The sequence below is a fragment of the Hylobates moloch genome, unplaced genomic scaffold (assembly GCF_009828535.3).
Source record: "Hylobates moloch isolate HMO894 unplaced genomic scaffold, HMol_V3 SCAFFOLD_5, whole genome shotgun sequence".
Taxonomy (NCBI): Eukaryota; Metazoa; Chordata; class Mammalia; order Primates; family Hylobatidae; genus Hylobates; species Hylobates moloch.
The window spans coordinates 78,928,801-78,945,663 of NW_026652280.1; the positions used below are offsets into that span (position 1 = coordinate 78,928,801).

The window sequence follows — 16,863 nt, forward strand, 5'->3', positions numbered from 1 at the left end:
TCCTTACAATAATAAATAGTTTTTGAAAAATGCATAGTTTCCCCTCACTGATGACATGTGGAGACACTGTAAAGGACAAAGGTAGCAAGTGTGATTTCCTATGGTCAAGTTAGCTATCTCCAGTGAATTCCAGATACCTTGGTTTGCCTTTTTCTATTTCTCTTGGGAGGAAAGTTGTTCCTCATTATCACCATAAGGTGTCAGTAAAGTCAATTGCGCAGAAATTGGGAAAGGCCAATAATTCTAAAATCTTTCTCCTGCAAAGGGAAGAGAAAACATGTTTCCTACACAGTCTGAGTCATCCTATTTAGAGCATTCTACAACTTTCTTTCTCTCTTTTTTTTCCTGTCTTTCTTTTTTTTTCCCCCCTCAAGGTCTTGTTCTGTCCACCAGGCTAGAGTGCAATGGCAAGATCATGGCTTAATGAGCCTTAACCTCTCAGTTTCAGGTGATTTTCCTGCCTCAGCCTCTTGAGTAGCTGGGACTACAGGCATGTGTCACCACACTTGGCTAATTTGTTTTTTTTTTTTTTTGTAGAGATAGGGTTTGGTCATGGTCCCCAGGCTCGTCTCGAACTCCTGGACTCAAGTAATCTGCCCACCTCAACCGCCCAAAGTGTTGGGGTTACAGGCAAGAGCCACTGTGCCTGGCCCAGACTTTCTTGAAGAAATGAAAGATTTCATGAGTATAATCAGGTTCCAAATCCCAGCGATGTATTGGGGTTGAAGTTAATTTTAGACGTAGAGGATGGAAGTGAAAGGGGAAGGAAAGTTGGACTACGGAAGTGAAAGCAAAGGGAAGTAAACACACAATAAAACTGAAGTTCACTGAGCATCTTTCATGTGTCAGCTATAATGGTAACTGCTTTACAAAGGTTATCTCAATACGTCTTCTATCTCAAGGTAGGCATCATTCTCACTTGACTTGGGCTGAAGGGGCATTGCTACTTGAAAGAAAAGATATCAGTGGATGACATGGCAGTGAGGTTGAGCCTAGGATAAAAAGTGGTTTTGAGTGTTGCCTAAAGGGCTGGATGCCTTCTCTGATAAACAAGTCAAAGCTGAAGAGAGACCTGGGGGAAATTTGAAGTCCAGAAGTTTGACTGGGTAATCAGTAAGACTTCTGGTATCCAGAGTGCTGTGGTGGTGGTGAAGACATGGTGGCAGGGGGTGAGGAACAAAGCTGGGGTGTGAGTACAGTAGATGAATACACCAATTGCGGACTCTGGGTCGTAGTCCTCTCCTGTGGCTGAAGGTGGCACCATGTGATTGATATGGGGGAGGTGGCTTTTCAAAGGAAGGACTCTCTCTCTTTCACACATACACATACATACACACACACACACACACACACACACCTGTTTATCCCCTACATTCTTTTAGGCAGAAGAAGGTATGCTTTATTCTGTGTTCAAATAATAGTGCGCTGTATACATCCCTAATTTCACTGTCATCTCTGTTTCTCTTATTTGACATAGTGTCTGGTATCCAATAAGTGTCTACAAAAGTTGAATGTCCACAGTAGGTAAATAAATAAAAGAAGTGGTGTGTGTCAGTGGGGGATGCAATGGACAGAGAGAAGACACAATGAACGAGAGTTTGAAGATAAAGCTAAAATCAAAGAATCTGACAGTCCGGTTTCAGACCGGAAAAAAACAGCAGAAAAGCTGAGTATCAGGATATCTGATACAGTGGGTATGACCCCTGCTACAGTGGGTAAAAGCAAGAGAAACACGACCAGTTCTTTCAACGAAATGGAGCTCATGTAAAATTAAAATACTTTCCTACGTGTGTGTGTGTGTGCACACATGCTGAGACTTAACATTTATACAAAAACAATTAGTCTTTCTTGCAATAAGAAGATAAGTATGAACTGGTCATTGCTTCATAACAAATAAGTATTCCTGGTTAGCTTTTGTTTGCTCATTTGTTTTCTTTGAATTTTTGATGGGGAGAAAATGGAGTTCAAATTTGGGTTTATGTCTGTCATTGTTGACTTATTCTGTGTTTAAAGGAAAAAACAACAAAATGAGTGTTAAAACAAAATATGCACTCAAAGATTTTATTTTGAAGCCAGCTACTTTCATATACCCTGAGACTTCATCATATGTGGCTTGCCTTTATGCACTAATGAGGTAAAATACATAGGATAAAACACTAGCACCTCTATAAAAGAGTCTGAGCACCACAACAAATCAGTTAACTCCTGTTGACAATTAAGGGGTACAATAAAAAGTTGTGTCCTTTGCTTCACTGTGATCCATTGAATGATCATTCCGCCTAGTTTTCTGGGAAACATTTTCTAGGAAATGTTTCTGGGAATGATCATTCTGCCTAGTTTTCTGGAAATTCAGACTATTTGGCTAGTCTAGTAAATGGTAATTTACAGCCCTGTGCTTTTGCTGAAGTCAATGTCAGGCAAATCAAGAGATCCCCAATGAACACATATCTTAAATGACAGTGAAATAATGTTTTTTTTTTAATGTTCATTACTTTAAAAGCTTACATTTAGGAAACTCAAGCTTTGCTTTTTTATAATGATTAACTTTTCCATATTATCATAAGAATCAACTTTCTGATTAATATTTCTCCCTTTTTTCTTAAGAAGTCAATAGTTCTTCATATCCAGGGTCATGAGTCATCTTTGAGGACATGCCAGAATTATTGATGTAACTGTGAGGCAGGAAAAGTACACTCTAGAAGAAACAAAGTATGTTAGGTCTTCAGACTTCAATCCGGTTCAAAATAGATGTACATATGCCATTTGTCCAACTGTATACATAGAATTCTTAGCTAATCCAAGATAAGTAGAGCATATCATCAGGTTCTTCAAATAATTGCAATTTATCACCCTAGTATTCATTCTACACTCTATAATACAATTTTGGATAAATCAAGGCTTTTTAATTCAGTTAAATAAAGCCATAAGTCCATAGGGGTGGTATCCCATGGAATTTGATTCAACAATACATTTTTAATATATCTTTTAAAAGGCAAAAGAATTTTAAGATCACCAGGGGCAAAAGCAGAGCATAAGACATTCACTGGATCCAGTCACATGTGTAAATGCCCTTTACCAAGTCAATACTGTTAAAGAGACTAGTGGTTGTGGCAGAAATTGTTTCTGCTTAAAAGGGAGGCAAGCCAGGTTCTAGTGTCCTCAGCACAGGCACAAACTCATAGCATAATGCCAGGCCAGTCATTTAACTTCCCAGAGTCTCATTCTCTTCATTGACAAAATGGGAAGATTGAACCAGTTGATTTCTCATTTTAACTATTTTCATATCCAGTGAATTTTCAGCTTGTCAGCTACTCAATTGCCATCTGCTTTTCTTCTCGGTCTTCCATCACCATGAAAATGCCCTCCCATGTGTATCTCATGACTGGCTGGTTGTTCCTTCTAACACTCTTGGTGACATACTCAACACAGTGCAGAGATAAGATACACTAGGCAAGATTAAGCAAAGCCGGCCAGCACACTCACCCCAGGGAAGTCAGAGTAAGCCTGTTTCCACCGCAGCACAGCAGTGAGCACAGCTAGGCAGAATTCCAGCAGAGTGCAAATCAGCATCAGAGAGAGAGTTCCCTGAAAGTCAAGAAATAAAAGATTGGTGTTGCTTAGGTCAGCTGAAGCCTTCATGCCTAGTTGAGAGGTGACCATAGAGATGAAGACCACCTCACCCATTAGAGAATGAAGAAAGGACACCATCAGGAAGATAAAACTGCTCCTCCCACACCTCACAATTGTCTTAATTCAACCCCTTAACTCATTTCCTTGAGAGGCGAAAGGGAGATGAAGAGTAACTAAATCAACTAATCTACTTCATACACTTATTTCTTACTTCTTTGAGACATCGATAGTTCTGATGACATTGTTCACCCGGTAAGAAAGCAGAGTGGCGTAATAACTCCCAGGACTGAGAATCAGCAGCTCCGTTCCAGTCTCACCTTTACTGCTGAGTAGCTGTGTAAGCCTGGACAAGTCTCTCTCTTTCTCTAGCTCCTGTTTCCTCATGTGTCAAACATGCATACTAACATTTCATTCTCAGAGATTTGTAAGGATCAAGGAGGTTTTGACTGTGCAGGTCCTTTGTAAAATTTAGTATTGACATCCCTGTCTATGTATCTGAACCCCTTTGCATTTCTTCTTGATTTTTGTTGTTGTTTCTTTGTTGTTTTTTATGTTTTTTCTTTTTTTTTCTTTTTTTTTGGGGGGGCGACTGTAAGGCTTAGAAAAAAACAGTGAAAGTAGTAAACTGTCAGAATTGCTAATCACCAACACCAACTCACAGGGATGAGTTCTACCATTTCTGTCCTGAGACATTCTTTGTGCAGAATTGGCCATCTGATAATAAAGGGAGATAATTTGATCACATGAAATTTTGGTTTGTGGTATTTACACACAGTTAAAGAGAAGATATAACTTTTTCCATTACCTAGAAATTGTTGCAGCAAGCAAACTCGACAGAATCTCTCTCACTTCCAGTGTAAAATCGTCCCATCATGAACTTATACTTTATCACTACCAAATTTCTCTGAAATTTCTCTTCAGAATTTTTCCCAAGGTGGAACTGGCTGTGCCAGGTGTTAATCTGTGCCAATTATTGTCAGCCTCATTTACTTGTACTTTTTCTCATTACACCATTACCTTGGGAGCAAGGCCCTCTTTTTTTTATTATTATTATTATACTTTAGGTTTTAGGGTACATGTGCACAATGTGCAGGTTTGTTACATATGTATCCATGTGCCATGTTGGTGTGCTGCACCCATTAACTCGTCATTTAGCATTAGGTATATCTCCTAATGCTGTCCCTCCCCTCTCCTCCAACCCCACAACAGTCCCCGGAGTGTGATGTTCCCCTTCCTGTGTCCATGAGTTCTCATTGTTCAATTCCCACCTATGAGTGAGAACATGTGGTGTTTGGTTTTTTGTCCTTGCGATAGTTTACTGAGAATGATGTTTTCCAGTTTCATCCATGTCCCTACAAAGGACATGAACTCATCATTTTTCATGGCTGCATAGTATTCCATGGTGTATATATGCCACATTTTCTTAATCCAGTCTATCGTTGTTGGACATTTGGGTTGGTTCCAACTCTTTGCTATTGTGAATAGTGCTGCAATAAGCATACGTGTGCATGTGTCTTTATAGCAGCATGATTTATAGTCCTTTGGGTATATACCTAGTAATGGGATGGCTGGGTCAAATGGTATTTCTAGTTCTAGATCCCTGAGGAATTGCCACACTGACTTCCACAATGGTTGAACTAGTTTACAGTCCCACCAACAGTGTAAAAGTGTTCCTATTTCTCCACATCCTCTCCAGCACCTGTTGTTTCCTGTAATGAGTGCTATACAAACATGACTTTGACCAGACCTTTCTATCTTTCCATCTTCCAGCTGAGTTCTTGGCTTATCTTGTTTTTGATTGCAGGACAACAAATATTCTGCTATCTCTTTATTCTTTTTTTTTTTTTTTGAGACGGAGTTTTGCTCTATCACCCAGGCTGGGGTGCAGTGGCGTGATCTCAGCTCACTGCAACCTCCGCCGCCTCCCAGGCTCAAGCAATTCTCCGCCTCAGCCTCCCAAGTAGCTGGGATTAAAGCTGCCTGCCACCACGCCCGGCTAGTTTTTGTACTTTTAGTAAAGACGGGGTTTCACCGTCATGGCCAGGCTCGTCTTGAACACCTGACTTCATGATCCATGCACCACGGCCTCCCAAAGTGCTGGTATTACAGGCGTGAGCCACTGAGCCCAGCTGTCTCTTTACTCTTATGTTGCCTGTTTTTCTCTGTGTGTTGCTGACTATGCACATGCCCCTTAATCTTTCAACTTCAGACATATTATTTCTGTTAGCCAAACTTCATTGTTTTTCTTCTTCCAAAGAGATAGAATTCTCCTGCAATCTTCTCAGTTACGCTCTCCATCTCCCTGTATTTCTTATCTCCTGATTTAATATATCATACTTCTTTCAGCTATAACAAAAAGCAACAATAATGTTGCATTCTCACCTGATCAGTATTACTCATTATTGTGATCATTAGAAGAAGAAGCCCTTATCTTCTAACCCCATATTTCCTATTCTTTTTTTCTTAGTACTGAATCTGATGTCTTCTCAAACCAAATTAACTCCTTACCATGCACACATACTAAGTTTCCTTGTTGGCCTATTCTGATCTCCTGGGTCTTTCTGCTCTGTTTCCATTCTTAATCCACCCCATGTACCAAGATTCTCATTTTGATAAACTCATAATTTATGCCTCCAAAATTGGATTAGTTTGATAATTAAGAACCTCTACAATGTTTTAGTTTTTCATCATCAACCTTATTTAACATTTTCAATTCCACTCTATTAGTATCTAATCCCCTTAATCACATCCATGTAGTCCCCTTTGATTTACATAATCCTGGTTTTCCCCCAGATGCCCAAACCAGAAACCAATAGAGAGATTTTCAAAAGAAGGAATAACAAGAAATCAAGGCTTTTGAATACCTCATAAGATTAGAACATCCCATCTAAAAATACTTACAGCCAGACTGGCTTTGGCTGTATAGCAGTCCGTGGTATAAAGTGAATCATGATAATAGTAAGAAACATAACTTCTGGTTGGTATATTATTTTTGTCCAACTCACACTGCAGTGAGGCAGGATTTAAGGCGGCCAGTTTGACAGACAGGATAATGAAACCCACCAGGGCAGACAGAGCACTCAGAATGCTTCCAACCAGGCTGCTATGCACCTGAAAGAGAAATGCTGGGTAAGGATCATTGCTAATAACTCATGAATCTCTTATATGTCTTTGCCATTAAATTGTAAGTTATTCCCTTATCTGTCCCCTCCTCTCCAGTGTCCAGCAAAAATCTCTCAATCTCCAGGGTAAATCTTGGCTGAATGAATGACCATATGAACTGGTTCACCTTAAGCAGGAGCTCAGTGGTGTGGTAGAGAATGTTACTCTCCTAAATTCTTTCCCCAGGACAGATAGCAGGGCTTTCATGAGGCTTTACCTGCAACATTACCAAGAGAGCGTGACCCAGAGCAAAGGTGTCAATGTACCAGATGCAGTTTCTCTCTCGCTCAACTCAAAAACCCCTGGTGGAAGCATCAGCCACACGGAAAAGGTAGATCACGTATTAGCATGGTGCAAAAGTAATTGCAGTTTTTGCGGTAAAACCACAATTATGTTTGCACCAACCTAACAGCTCACTCTTGTGTGCCCATTGCCTCTCTCAAAAGCACACCTCTCAAAAATGAGTGAGGGGATGGTTCTGAGTCTCAGGCAGGCCCTAGAACCTGGGCAGGCATATGATTGGCCACACTGAGCGCAGTATGGGGTGGCTGTGGGCAGAGGTCTAGGTGCGGGCCCAGTGATGGTGTAATGTGTGGGAGGCAGCGGGAGGGACAAGAAAAAGGTCTGGACTGGAGGTCAGAATATTGAGGTCACAGTACTAGGCTTGCCTTGGCTTATTCCCTTGGGTAATCAGTTCCTTGGTTTTATGTCCCACTCTAGTTCTCATTTCTACATTTATGAAGTGAAGGGAATAAATAAACTGACCTCAGAAGTGACTTCCTTTACTCCAACTCACGCAGAAAAGAGAATTGAGCTCAGAGCATTCTGAAAGCTATTGTTACAGGTAGGTAGGCTACAGGGCACACCCCACAGCCGTACAGTAGAGTGTTATTTAATCCCATATGGGCACTTCTTTTAGGAACTCACCAGTTGATGTTCTGGGACCCCAATTTCCCAACATAATGACTGAAGTGTATACTCCTGGGCCTCCTACTAGCCAGTAGTAGTCTTGATGCCTAGAGTCTGTATTTCTTAGAATAAGCTAGATTTGTCTTGAGATGGCACACTTCTTCAATCTCAAAAAGGGCTGGTACAAAGTGTGACAAGAGTAGAACTCACTAAAGCCTCGATGTCTCTGGTGAGTCTGAGCCCACCCCGAGACCACATCCTGCATCCTTGAGCTTCCTGCGTGTTCACTGTGGGATTGTTCTCTGGAGTAAGAGGCCCATATATTTCCTTCTAAAAGTTTGAAAGCACTACCTTTGTGCCAGGCTACTCAGTATGGTTGCCAATAGCCACATGGACTATCTATATTTAAAGTAAAATTAAGAGAAATTTTTATTCTGTTGCACTATCTATATTTCACACCATTGATGGCCACATGTGACTGCCATATTGTACAGTACAGCTGTAGTGCATTTCCATCATCACAGAAAGTTACATTTCACTTCTATCATCATAGAAAGTTACATTTCATTTCCATCATCATAGAAAGTTAAACAGCACAGATCTAGTTAGTAGTTCGGAGTCTAACTGAGGGTTCCAAATAATAATCTCTAAATACTGATGAGAAAAAGAATTGGCATTTCTCTGGGCTCTCTTTCTCACTTCCTTAGTCAGAGCTTCCAAATTGAGTTTCGGTGCAATTGCATGGTATGACATTCTCTCACATAATCTCCAATATCAACCCCTTGAGGGATAATGGATTCAGTGAAGACTTAATGAAACTTTAAAGACAAGAGAAGATTCTCCCTATAATCCAGCCTTTATCTCCCTGCCACTTCCAACTCTAGTTTTTGTTGGAATAAGGGATAAAGACTGGTAAAGCTTTGTTTTTTTTTGTTGTTGTTGGTTTGTTTTTTTGTTAGCCAATACAAATGACTAAGGACAACGTTTTAGGGTGCAAGAATTTATACTCAAACAAAATAAAAGTATTATGCTTCCGGTGAGATAGATGAAAGCATACAGTCAGCCAGCACTACCCAAAACTACTGAAGTCCTCAAGGGAAAGGAAAATCTGAGAAAGTCTAAAGGAGCCTGAGGGAGACATCAGGCCTAATGTCTGTAGTATACTGCAGTAGCCTCTGTGTCTACTTCGGATACCTCACATGAACAACACTTTGACTCATTTTTTTTCAAGGGTTGTTTTAACACCTGGGCTTAAAGAATGGACCCCAACCAATAGACCTCTTTATAACACTGTCAGCTTCCTTGCCGCTGAAAACCTGAATTTGAAGGCCAATTATCACCAAAAGGACATCATAAACAGGCACAATTTCTCTGTGATAGATTCTTTGGCATGGGCAGAGGGAATATTATAATCCCCTGAATGCAGACTTTGATGTAGGGTACAATAATTGGAGAAATGTGCTCTGAACAAGGATACAGAGGATCCAGGCCTGGCTCCTAATTCTAATGACTAACTGCTCTGGAACTGAGTTTTCAGCTTTGCAAAGTAGAAAGACTAGCCTTAACGAGTTCTGTCTAAGTTTTATTTTGATCCATTGGGTTGTGGGTTATAGTTCTCATACTCACCAAAAGCTTGGTTAACCTCTTCTCTGTGGCGATTGATAGAGAGCCAGAGATGATAAACTAAGATAAAAGAGAAAATGGTCAGGTCCATGTACAGAGTAACTGTGACGTCACTATCACAATGTTTATAGACAACTCTCATGGAAAATCCCTGAGAAACCAGTGATGAATGAGGTAAGTTCCATTTAAAGACATGGATTTGTCCCTTTGTCCATATAACATTCAGATAGCATCAGAAAAAAAAGATAGCAGAAATATATCCTAATAAACAAAAAAGTATCCCACTAAACAAAAAAAGACCTTAAAAGCCAGGAAAGAATTTTTGTTTTTTTAATAAAATGAGACAGTTTTGGTGTAAGATGTTCTCTAGAGAAGGACATGAAAGCAATGGTTAAAAAAAAAAAGTAATTTTACAGAGGAGAAACCTGGAAAATACTACCCCAACCACCTGATCAAGGTTAATTGTGTCAGTGACATTATGTTGGTAGCATGACTCTTGATATGACTTGATGAAAATGGTGCTTTACCTCATCATCATCACCCAAAAATTCATCACCATACTCTAAACATCAAAAAAAAAAAATCAGACACACCCAAATTTAGGAACATTCTACAAAAATCTCAGCCAGCACTACCCAAAACTCTCAAAGTTCTCAAGGAAAAGGAAAATCTGAGACAGCCTAGAGGACACTGAGGAGACATCATGACTAAATGTAATGTAGTGTAATGTAGTAGCTTGGCTTGGATCCTGGAACAGAAAAAGGTCATTTGGGGAAAACTGATGAACTCTAAATCCAAGTGTAACTTTAGTTAATAAGACAAGAAAAATGGACAAGATACACAAAAAGGTGGACTTCTTGGTGCATCGAATACACAAATGTAAGAAAAACAAATAGCTACTGAATTGCAGGAAGTTGAAGGAAAAAATATCTATGAAAGGGAAACTCAACTATGAGAAAGTCTCCATCTAAGAGAAAGAAGTTCTCTGAGGAAAGGACTACCAAGTCCTTTTGAAACTCCAGACTTGCAGCTATTTAAGAGGAATTTCCTGTCAGTTACTGGGCATAGATATCTGCTCAGCCTTACCCGGCAATCAGTCAATGCAGTAAAAGTATTTTCAAAATGCTCAGAGATGTAAGTTCTCCTTCCTCCATGATCCGCACAAGCATGGGGGGATCACAGTGTGGTTTCTCTGTGACTGTGTGACGTCTTCCATTTATGCTCTTTTTTTTTTTTTTATAAAATGTTTCTTCCCAACTTTATCCTAATTCATGGATTTTTTTTTTTTTTTGCCTAAACCTGGAGAGAAGTCACTAGCTTCATCATAGCTCAAGATGATAACGTGAAAAATAAGATGATCTTCAAAAGAAATGTTTATTTGAGTCTGATAAGAAATTGATCTAAAATCAGGCAGCCCCTGTCATCCTACCCAACTCAATCCTCCCTGAACTACACACACAGGAGAACAAGCTTCATCGTTGGCTACTTGCTCCTGGCAGATCAAACATAGCAGGGTGGCAGGTGGAAAGTCTAAGCTATTGGCATCTTCCTCCCCTCTTTGCCCCATCCTGCCCTCCTCAGAAACTGTACTCACAAAAAAGGGTCCTATGAATGGGTAAGCAGAGTTCAACAGCGTAGAAGTCACTTGGGTAAAATTTGGAGAGAAGGAAGCAGATGCCAAAATGATCCCCAAGCTCAGCACCATCATGCCACATAAGATCTGGATAGTCTGTGGGAAGAGAAAGGGAGATTGAGGATGAAAACCAGCATTTGTAAAGACAGGGCCTTTTTGCCGCTCCCATGACACTAATGCACTATCGCCTTCTGCAAGATCCTAATGAGGATACAAACCCTGTGGAAACTCTGGAGTGAGAAATATGAAAAGACATCCTGGAGGGTGTGCAGCTCTGCCACAGAAGCCACAGTCTCGGGTGTCTGGCAGGTGCTCGGGAAGGCTTCTGCATTTCTGCCTCACAGGCCCTGGTCTGCTCATGACACTTGCTTCCAGCTCACAGCAAGTGCTGAGATTTGCTTTCCCAGCTCTCAGGACCTCTAAGTCCATGACTAGTTAACTGTCTTTCTACCTCTCTGACAACAGGGGCATCTGAAAGCCCCCACATTCTCTGCAGTATTTGCATTGCAGAAGTCCCTCTCCTCATCTCCCAGACTCCACTGGACATGGAGTTTGCCCCTCTGGTCACCTCCTTGGAAACTGCAGTTCACAACCCTATAGCTGAAGTTCTGGAAGCTCTTTTATTTTTAACTTTTGTTTTAAGTTCAAGGGTACAAGTGCATGTCTGTTACATAGGTAAACTTGTGTCGTGGGGGTTTGCTGTACAGATTATTTCATCACCCAGGTATTAAGCCTGGTATTCACTAGTTATTTTTCCTGACCCTCTCCCTCCTCCCACCCTCCACCCTCCAAAAGGCCCCAGTGTGCATTGTTCCCTTCTACGTGTCCATGTGTTCTCATCACTTAGAGGCCACCACCCTTAGAAAACTAACACAGGGACAGAAACCAAATACTGCACGTTCTCATGTATAACTGAAGCTCTGTCTTAGGAGGTAGTTTTCCCTCCTGGACATCCACCTCAGAGATTCACAGCTCTATTATCATTTACCAAGAAGTTTTCTAGACCTTATGTCACATGAGCCTCATAGAAACCCATGTGATTGTACATGAGGCAAGGAAACTAGTCCCACTAGGTCCTGAAATCCAGTCAAACAGAGTGCCTCACCTCAGATCACGTAAGTGCAGAGGCAAGTCTAGAAACCAAAACTCTGTGTTTCCCTCCCAATCCAGGATAGATCCCTTCTTTCTCTCCTCCCTTCATGCAATACAGCTTCTTTAATAAATTCTGGATGAGAGGAGAAACAGACAAACAAAAGGTGAATATCATTTCCATTCTCAAAAAGGTAAGGAGAAAAGAGGGAAAGGAGGTGTATATTTCCTCTAATTTGCAGTGAGGTAAAAATTCTTTGCAAAAAGTCAGTGTGGATTATTAAGCATGCAATTGTGAAATATATACACGTACACACAATATGTAATTATTTACCACCATTACTTTTGTAAAAGAAAATATAGAGAAGCACTGTATTGTAAAAATACAAAGACAATAATAGAAAATCAATTCCTCATATTCAGAATAAGGGAAAAAACATTTCTAAGACAACCTCTTGTGGAAAAGTTCTGGGACAGTTTTCTCCAAGTGGCTTTTACCCCGAAGTCCCTCCAGCAAAACTTTAGGGTCTCCACACTCACGACAGGTGTCCAGTCCCAAGACATACATCATCTCTTGGCACTTCCCCCAACCCCTCTCCAACACGTTCTGAGTTAGATTTACCCCAATAACTTTGACTTCTGCGTGTAGATGTTTCTTCAGGCTATCCTGCCCCTGGTTGGTGGGTTCGGGTTTCTCTGCTTGGGAGAAGTTGATGACATTTGATGGGAGCACTATGACGGTCTCGCTGGGAACAGGTTGTGATGTCATGATGGTGTTGCCAACTATGGAAGAAAAAATAGATTTAGCTCTTAAAAAGTACAGAGCTCCCAGGTTCTGGCTCCAAAAACAGTAATTCAGTCTTTGCCAATTAGTCCAGGCTTGGCCTGTCCATTAGAGAAAGAAACTGATAGTATGGAATAGTGAAAACCACACAACTTTGGTTTCATGAGGATTTTTCCATAATGTTTGACACAGTCCGTTATAGATAATAAACACATCACAGGGTGGCAGCAGCATGAATCTTGAGAAGTCCCAATGTCCAGAGGCAAATGGTCACATGAAATTTGCAATATGCAACAACCTCCCTTTCCCCTAGTTCTACTGACAACAACTGTATTGCCATATATTTGATGAATTTTCAGACTAATAAATAAACTCTGCTTACTTATTTCTTGTCTAATAATACTATTTATTAGCACTCATCTTAGATATGTTTATCATATTTTACTAGGCATGTTCTTAATTTTTATCCTGCAGTGCTTTTAATCCTTAGAATAGCTCTGCATGTTAGTAAGTTAGTAAAAACATGTAATAAATAAGAAAATGTAAAATAAAGTTTAAGTTATGAATGCAAATAATATACATATTGCATATATGTGTGGCCCAGAGTTAATGCTGAAGAAATATTTGCAGTTACCCTTATTGTTCACCCTGGTTCGCACAGCTGGGAAGCCGTAAAACCAGTCTTGGATCTCAGCTTTCCTGGATTCTGAAGCCTTTGCATAAATCTCTAGATCGTTCTACCTCTTCCTAATTTCTCACCTGGCAATGCCAGCCTGTGACTGAGTTTACTCAGGCTGGAGAAGCAGCTGCATGCAGTGCTATGAGAACGAGTCTTGGAGTCATAACACATAGGCTCTCGTCCTTGGTCCTCCCCACTTTTTAGCATAAAGACCAAGTAGGCTGTGGTATTTGTTGCTAAGCTCAGCTTGGACCCCTTTTCACTGCACCATTCTCAGCCCACAGACTGCCCAGTTTACAAATGGTCTAAACACATTTGAAGAGACAAGAGCTCTGCTCCCATTAATTACACAACCTTAGGTAAGCGACCCACTGAGTTTATGCAATTAGAATACAGCAGAAACAGAGTTAAACACAGATACTCCTTCCATTTGCCCACTCTATTTCCAAAAGGCCCTAGTGTCTCTTAAATGCTGTCAAGGAGTTTCAAGTTCAATTACTCATCTATGGAGGTCACGGCAAGAGAATGGTGAGATGAGAAAAGCCTTTCAGCATTACCTACCTGTGCCCGTTGGTTCCAGCTGAGTCCTCAGAAGCTCCCAAGAGGTTTTAACTCTGGTTTCTCAGTCCCATCAATGGTTTCTACTTACCTTCATCTTCTAAAAGTCATCAGCCCTTCCTTATTCCAGTGTTTAGAGCTATACAGGATGTGATACTTACAGATTGTAGATTTGTGAAATGTTCCTGCACTTCCTTTTCTGTAAACTTCTAGCAACTTCAGAAAAAACCATGAAAAGAACCAACTAATAATTGTGAGAGTTCAGGAGTCACGGAGCCTTATGTGTGAATTGCCACTTCGAGACATACAAGTTCCCTGTTATTAGGCAAGTCTGTTCTTGGAGCCTCAGTTTTCTAATCTGTTAAATAGAGGAGCAATAGCAACACTGGAGAATTGTCATAAAGATGAGCAAAAATATTTATAAAAAGCCTATGCTGCTTTGAAGCTTTCAATAACATGTAACTAATAACAGTAATAGTGCTAGTAATCATAATATAGAGAAAGAACAATATTCCATTGTATGTAACTAACCATAATAATAATAATAGCAATAATTACTATACTGCTTTAAAGGAACATTCATTAATATATAGCTAATAATAGTAATATAGAACATAAAAAACTTTTTAAAAATTGTTTTATATATATAGTTTGTTTGTTTTGTTTTATCTTGTTTTTCTAATTCCCCAAGTCTTGGCAGGCTGAAAGCAACCTTTCAATACTGATTGCCCATCTGCTGCCTACCCTCAAGTCATCTTCCTCCTCTGGCTGCTCTCTTTCTCTAACAACAGACCTTTGCCCTCCAGAAAGGTTAGGCCCCTCTAGGGAAGTATTGAAATATTGAAACAGAGAAGGAACAAACGGGAAAGATTCAGCAGGACCTAAATGAATTCAGTAAACTCATATGCAGGCTGGTTTTGTGAGGACAGAAGCACTGTGCCCCTTCAAAACCTTGGGTGGCATTCTTTGGAAGCTGACTTCAATGTATCAGGCAAGGAAACCAGAGCCAGTCAGGGCAATGGTAAAGCCCCACCCTGCAAGCTTCCTTCCTCCTTTCCTTGGGGGAGCTTCCAGAATGAACCCAGAAACACAACCTGAACCATCATCGTCACCTCAGAGGGCCATGGATTCTGCACTTAATTCCACACATTAACTCTCCTGTTGAAGAAAGGAGTTAAGAAGCACCATTTAGGAGGCTGGATTAGTTCTCAGTGCGTGAATGACACAGACATTACGAAATGTAATTGGCTTGTCTTAAGTTCTAACAATAAATCTAAGAGGAGGAATGGACTCACCCAGAAAGCCTGGGGAGAGGGGCAGCATCACCTCCAACCTCACTCACCCAAGCTTCTGGCGCCCCTTCCTCTTTTGCAGAGTGCCATCTGTGTTTCCAATGGGTGCCCTGCATCTTTGTCACCCTCACAGCATCTGTAAAAGGGTGGAATGCTGCTCTCCTCCTGAGCTTTGATTAAAAAGGAGCCCAGTCTCTTTGGTCTCTTCAGGAGCAATCACACCCCCTTTCCCTTCAGGGGAAAGTGCTAATAAGCCAGGTAAAGTTGCCTACCTAAGCAAAGACTCCCTCTCTAGTGTGTTCTCCTCTCTGTGCTATTTAATTTAAAATCATTTCTGAGTTTTAAGGATTATGTGAGACAACATATGTAAGGTGCTTAGCATAGAACCCTTCAGAATGATGGCCTAAAAGTGGTATGTTGACTGTCTTCCCCACCCCCAATCCTCCCCCCTCTTTTTTTTCCATTTTGGCTTTAATAAGCTTCAAACAAGACTCTTTTCTCTTGTCTTTCAGCTAACACTCATTCAGCCTTTTACATTCCCAGTTTCTTCCAGAGTCTGAATTCTACCAACCTAACTAGAAGGGAGAAGACTGATATATCAATAACACATTCTGATTAATGATCTGGGACAGGTTTCTCAAATAACCTACTGATGCCACTTTGGACTGGGTAATTCTTTGTAGTAGGTGGCTATCCTGCACACTGTAGGATGTTTAGTAGGCTCCCTGGCCTATGCCAGCACAATCCCACCCTATGTATAACAACCAGAAACAGTATCTGATATTGTCAAATGTCTCCTGATGGAGGGAGAACAAAATCCCCTCACATTCATGTTGAGAACTACTGACCTAGGAACAGAAGGGTTTTTGTGTGTTCTGTGTAAAGGCAGGTGTGCTAGAAACAAAACAATATTTTCTTTAAATCAATTTCTCAACTTTTATTTTTAAAATTTTAAACTGTGGTACAAAACACATATAATTCATTTTTTTAACCACTTTTTAGTGTACAGACCACTAGTATTAATTTTGTTCACACTGTTGTGTAACAGACCTCTAGAACTTTTTCATCTTGCAAAACTGAAACTCTATACCCATTGAAAAACTACCCCTGTCCTTCCTATTCCTAGCCCCTGGTAACCACCATCCTACTTTCTGTTCCATGTTTGCTCTGTCTCTAAGGGAGGAGACCACCCCTCATATTGTCTTATGCCCAGTTTTTGCCTCCAAAGAAGGAAGAAGTAAAAACTAAAAGGCAGAAATAAAATCTACAGGCAGACAGCCCTGTGCTGCACCTTTGGCCTGGTTAAAGATCGACCCCTGACTTAACCGGTTATGTTATTCATAGATTTCAGACATTGTATGGAAAAGCACTGTGAAAATCCTTGTCCTTTTCTGTTCTGTTCTGATTACTGGTGCATGCAGCCCCCAGTCACATAACCCTGCTTGCTCAATCGATCACAACCCTCTCACAGGAACCCCCTTAGAGTTGTAAGCCCTTAAAAGGG

The 16,863-nt window shown here is 40.6% G+C and overlaps 1 protein-coding gene across 2 annotated transcripts; it reads right to left on the reverse strand.

Annotated features, from left to right (window-relative positions):
* Positions 1-2,047: 2,047 nt before the first annotated feature.
* On the reverse strand, positions 2,048-15,756 carry MS4A6A (membrane spanning 4-domains A6A). Of its 2 annotated transcripts, XM_032152978.1 has the most exons (8): positions 15,632-15,756; positions 14,071-14,425; positions 12,669-12,829; positions 10,919-11,053; positions 9,328-9,384; positions 6,532-6,741; positions 3,484-3,585; positions 2,048-2,695 (listed from the first exon to the last, which is right to left on the reverse strand). In XM_032152978.1, the coding sequence occupies exons 3-8, from the start codon at positions 12,813-12,815 to the stop codon at positions 2,600-2,602; spliced, it is 747 nt and encodes a 248-aa protein (XP_032008869.1). In that variant the 5' UTR covers positions 12,816-12,829; positions 14,071-14,425; positions 15,632-15,756; the 3' UTR covers positions 2,048-2,599. The 2 variants fall into 2 exon arrangements, with proteins under 2 accessions (XP_032008869.1, XP_032008872.1); XM_032152981.2 differs by lacking the exon at positions 15,632-15,756 and having other exon boundaries at positions 2,588-2,695; positions 6,636-6,741; positions 14,071-14,153.
* Between the last annotated feature and the right edge of the window lie 1,107 nt (positions 15,757-16,863).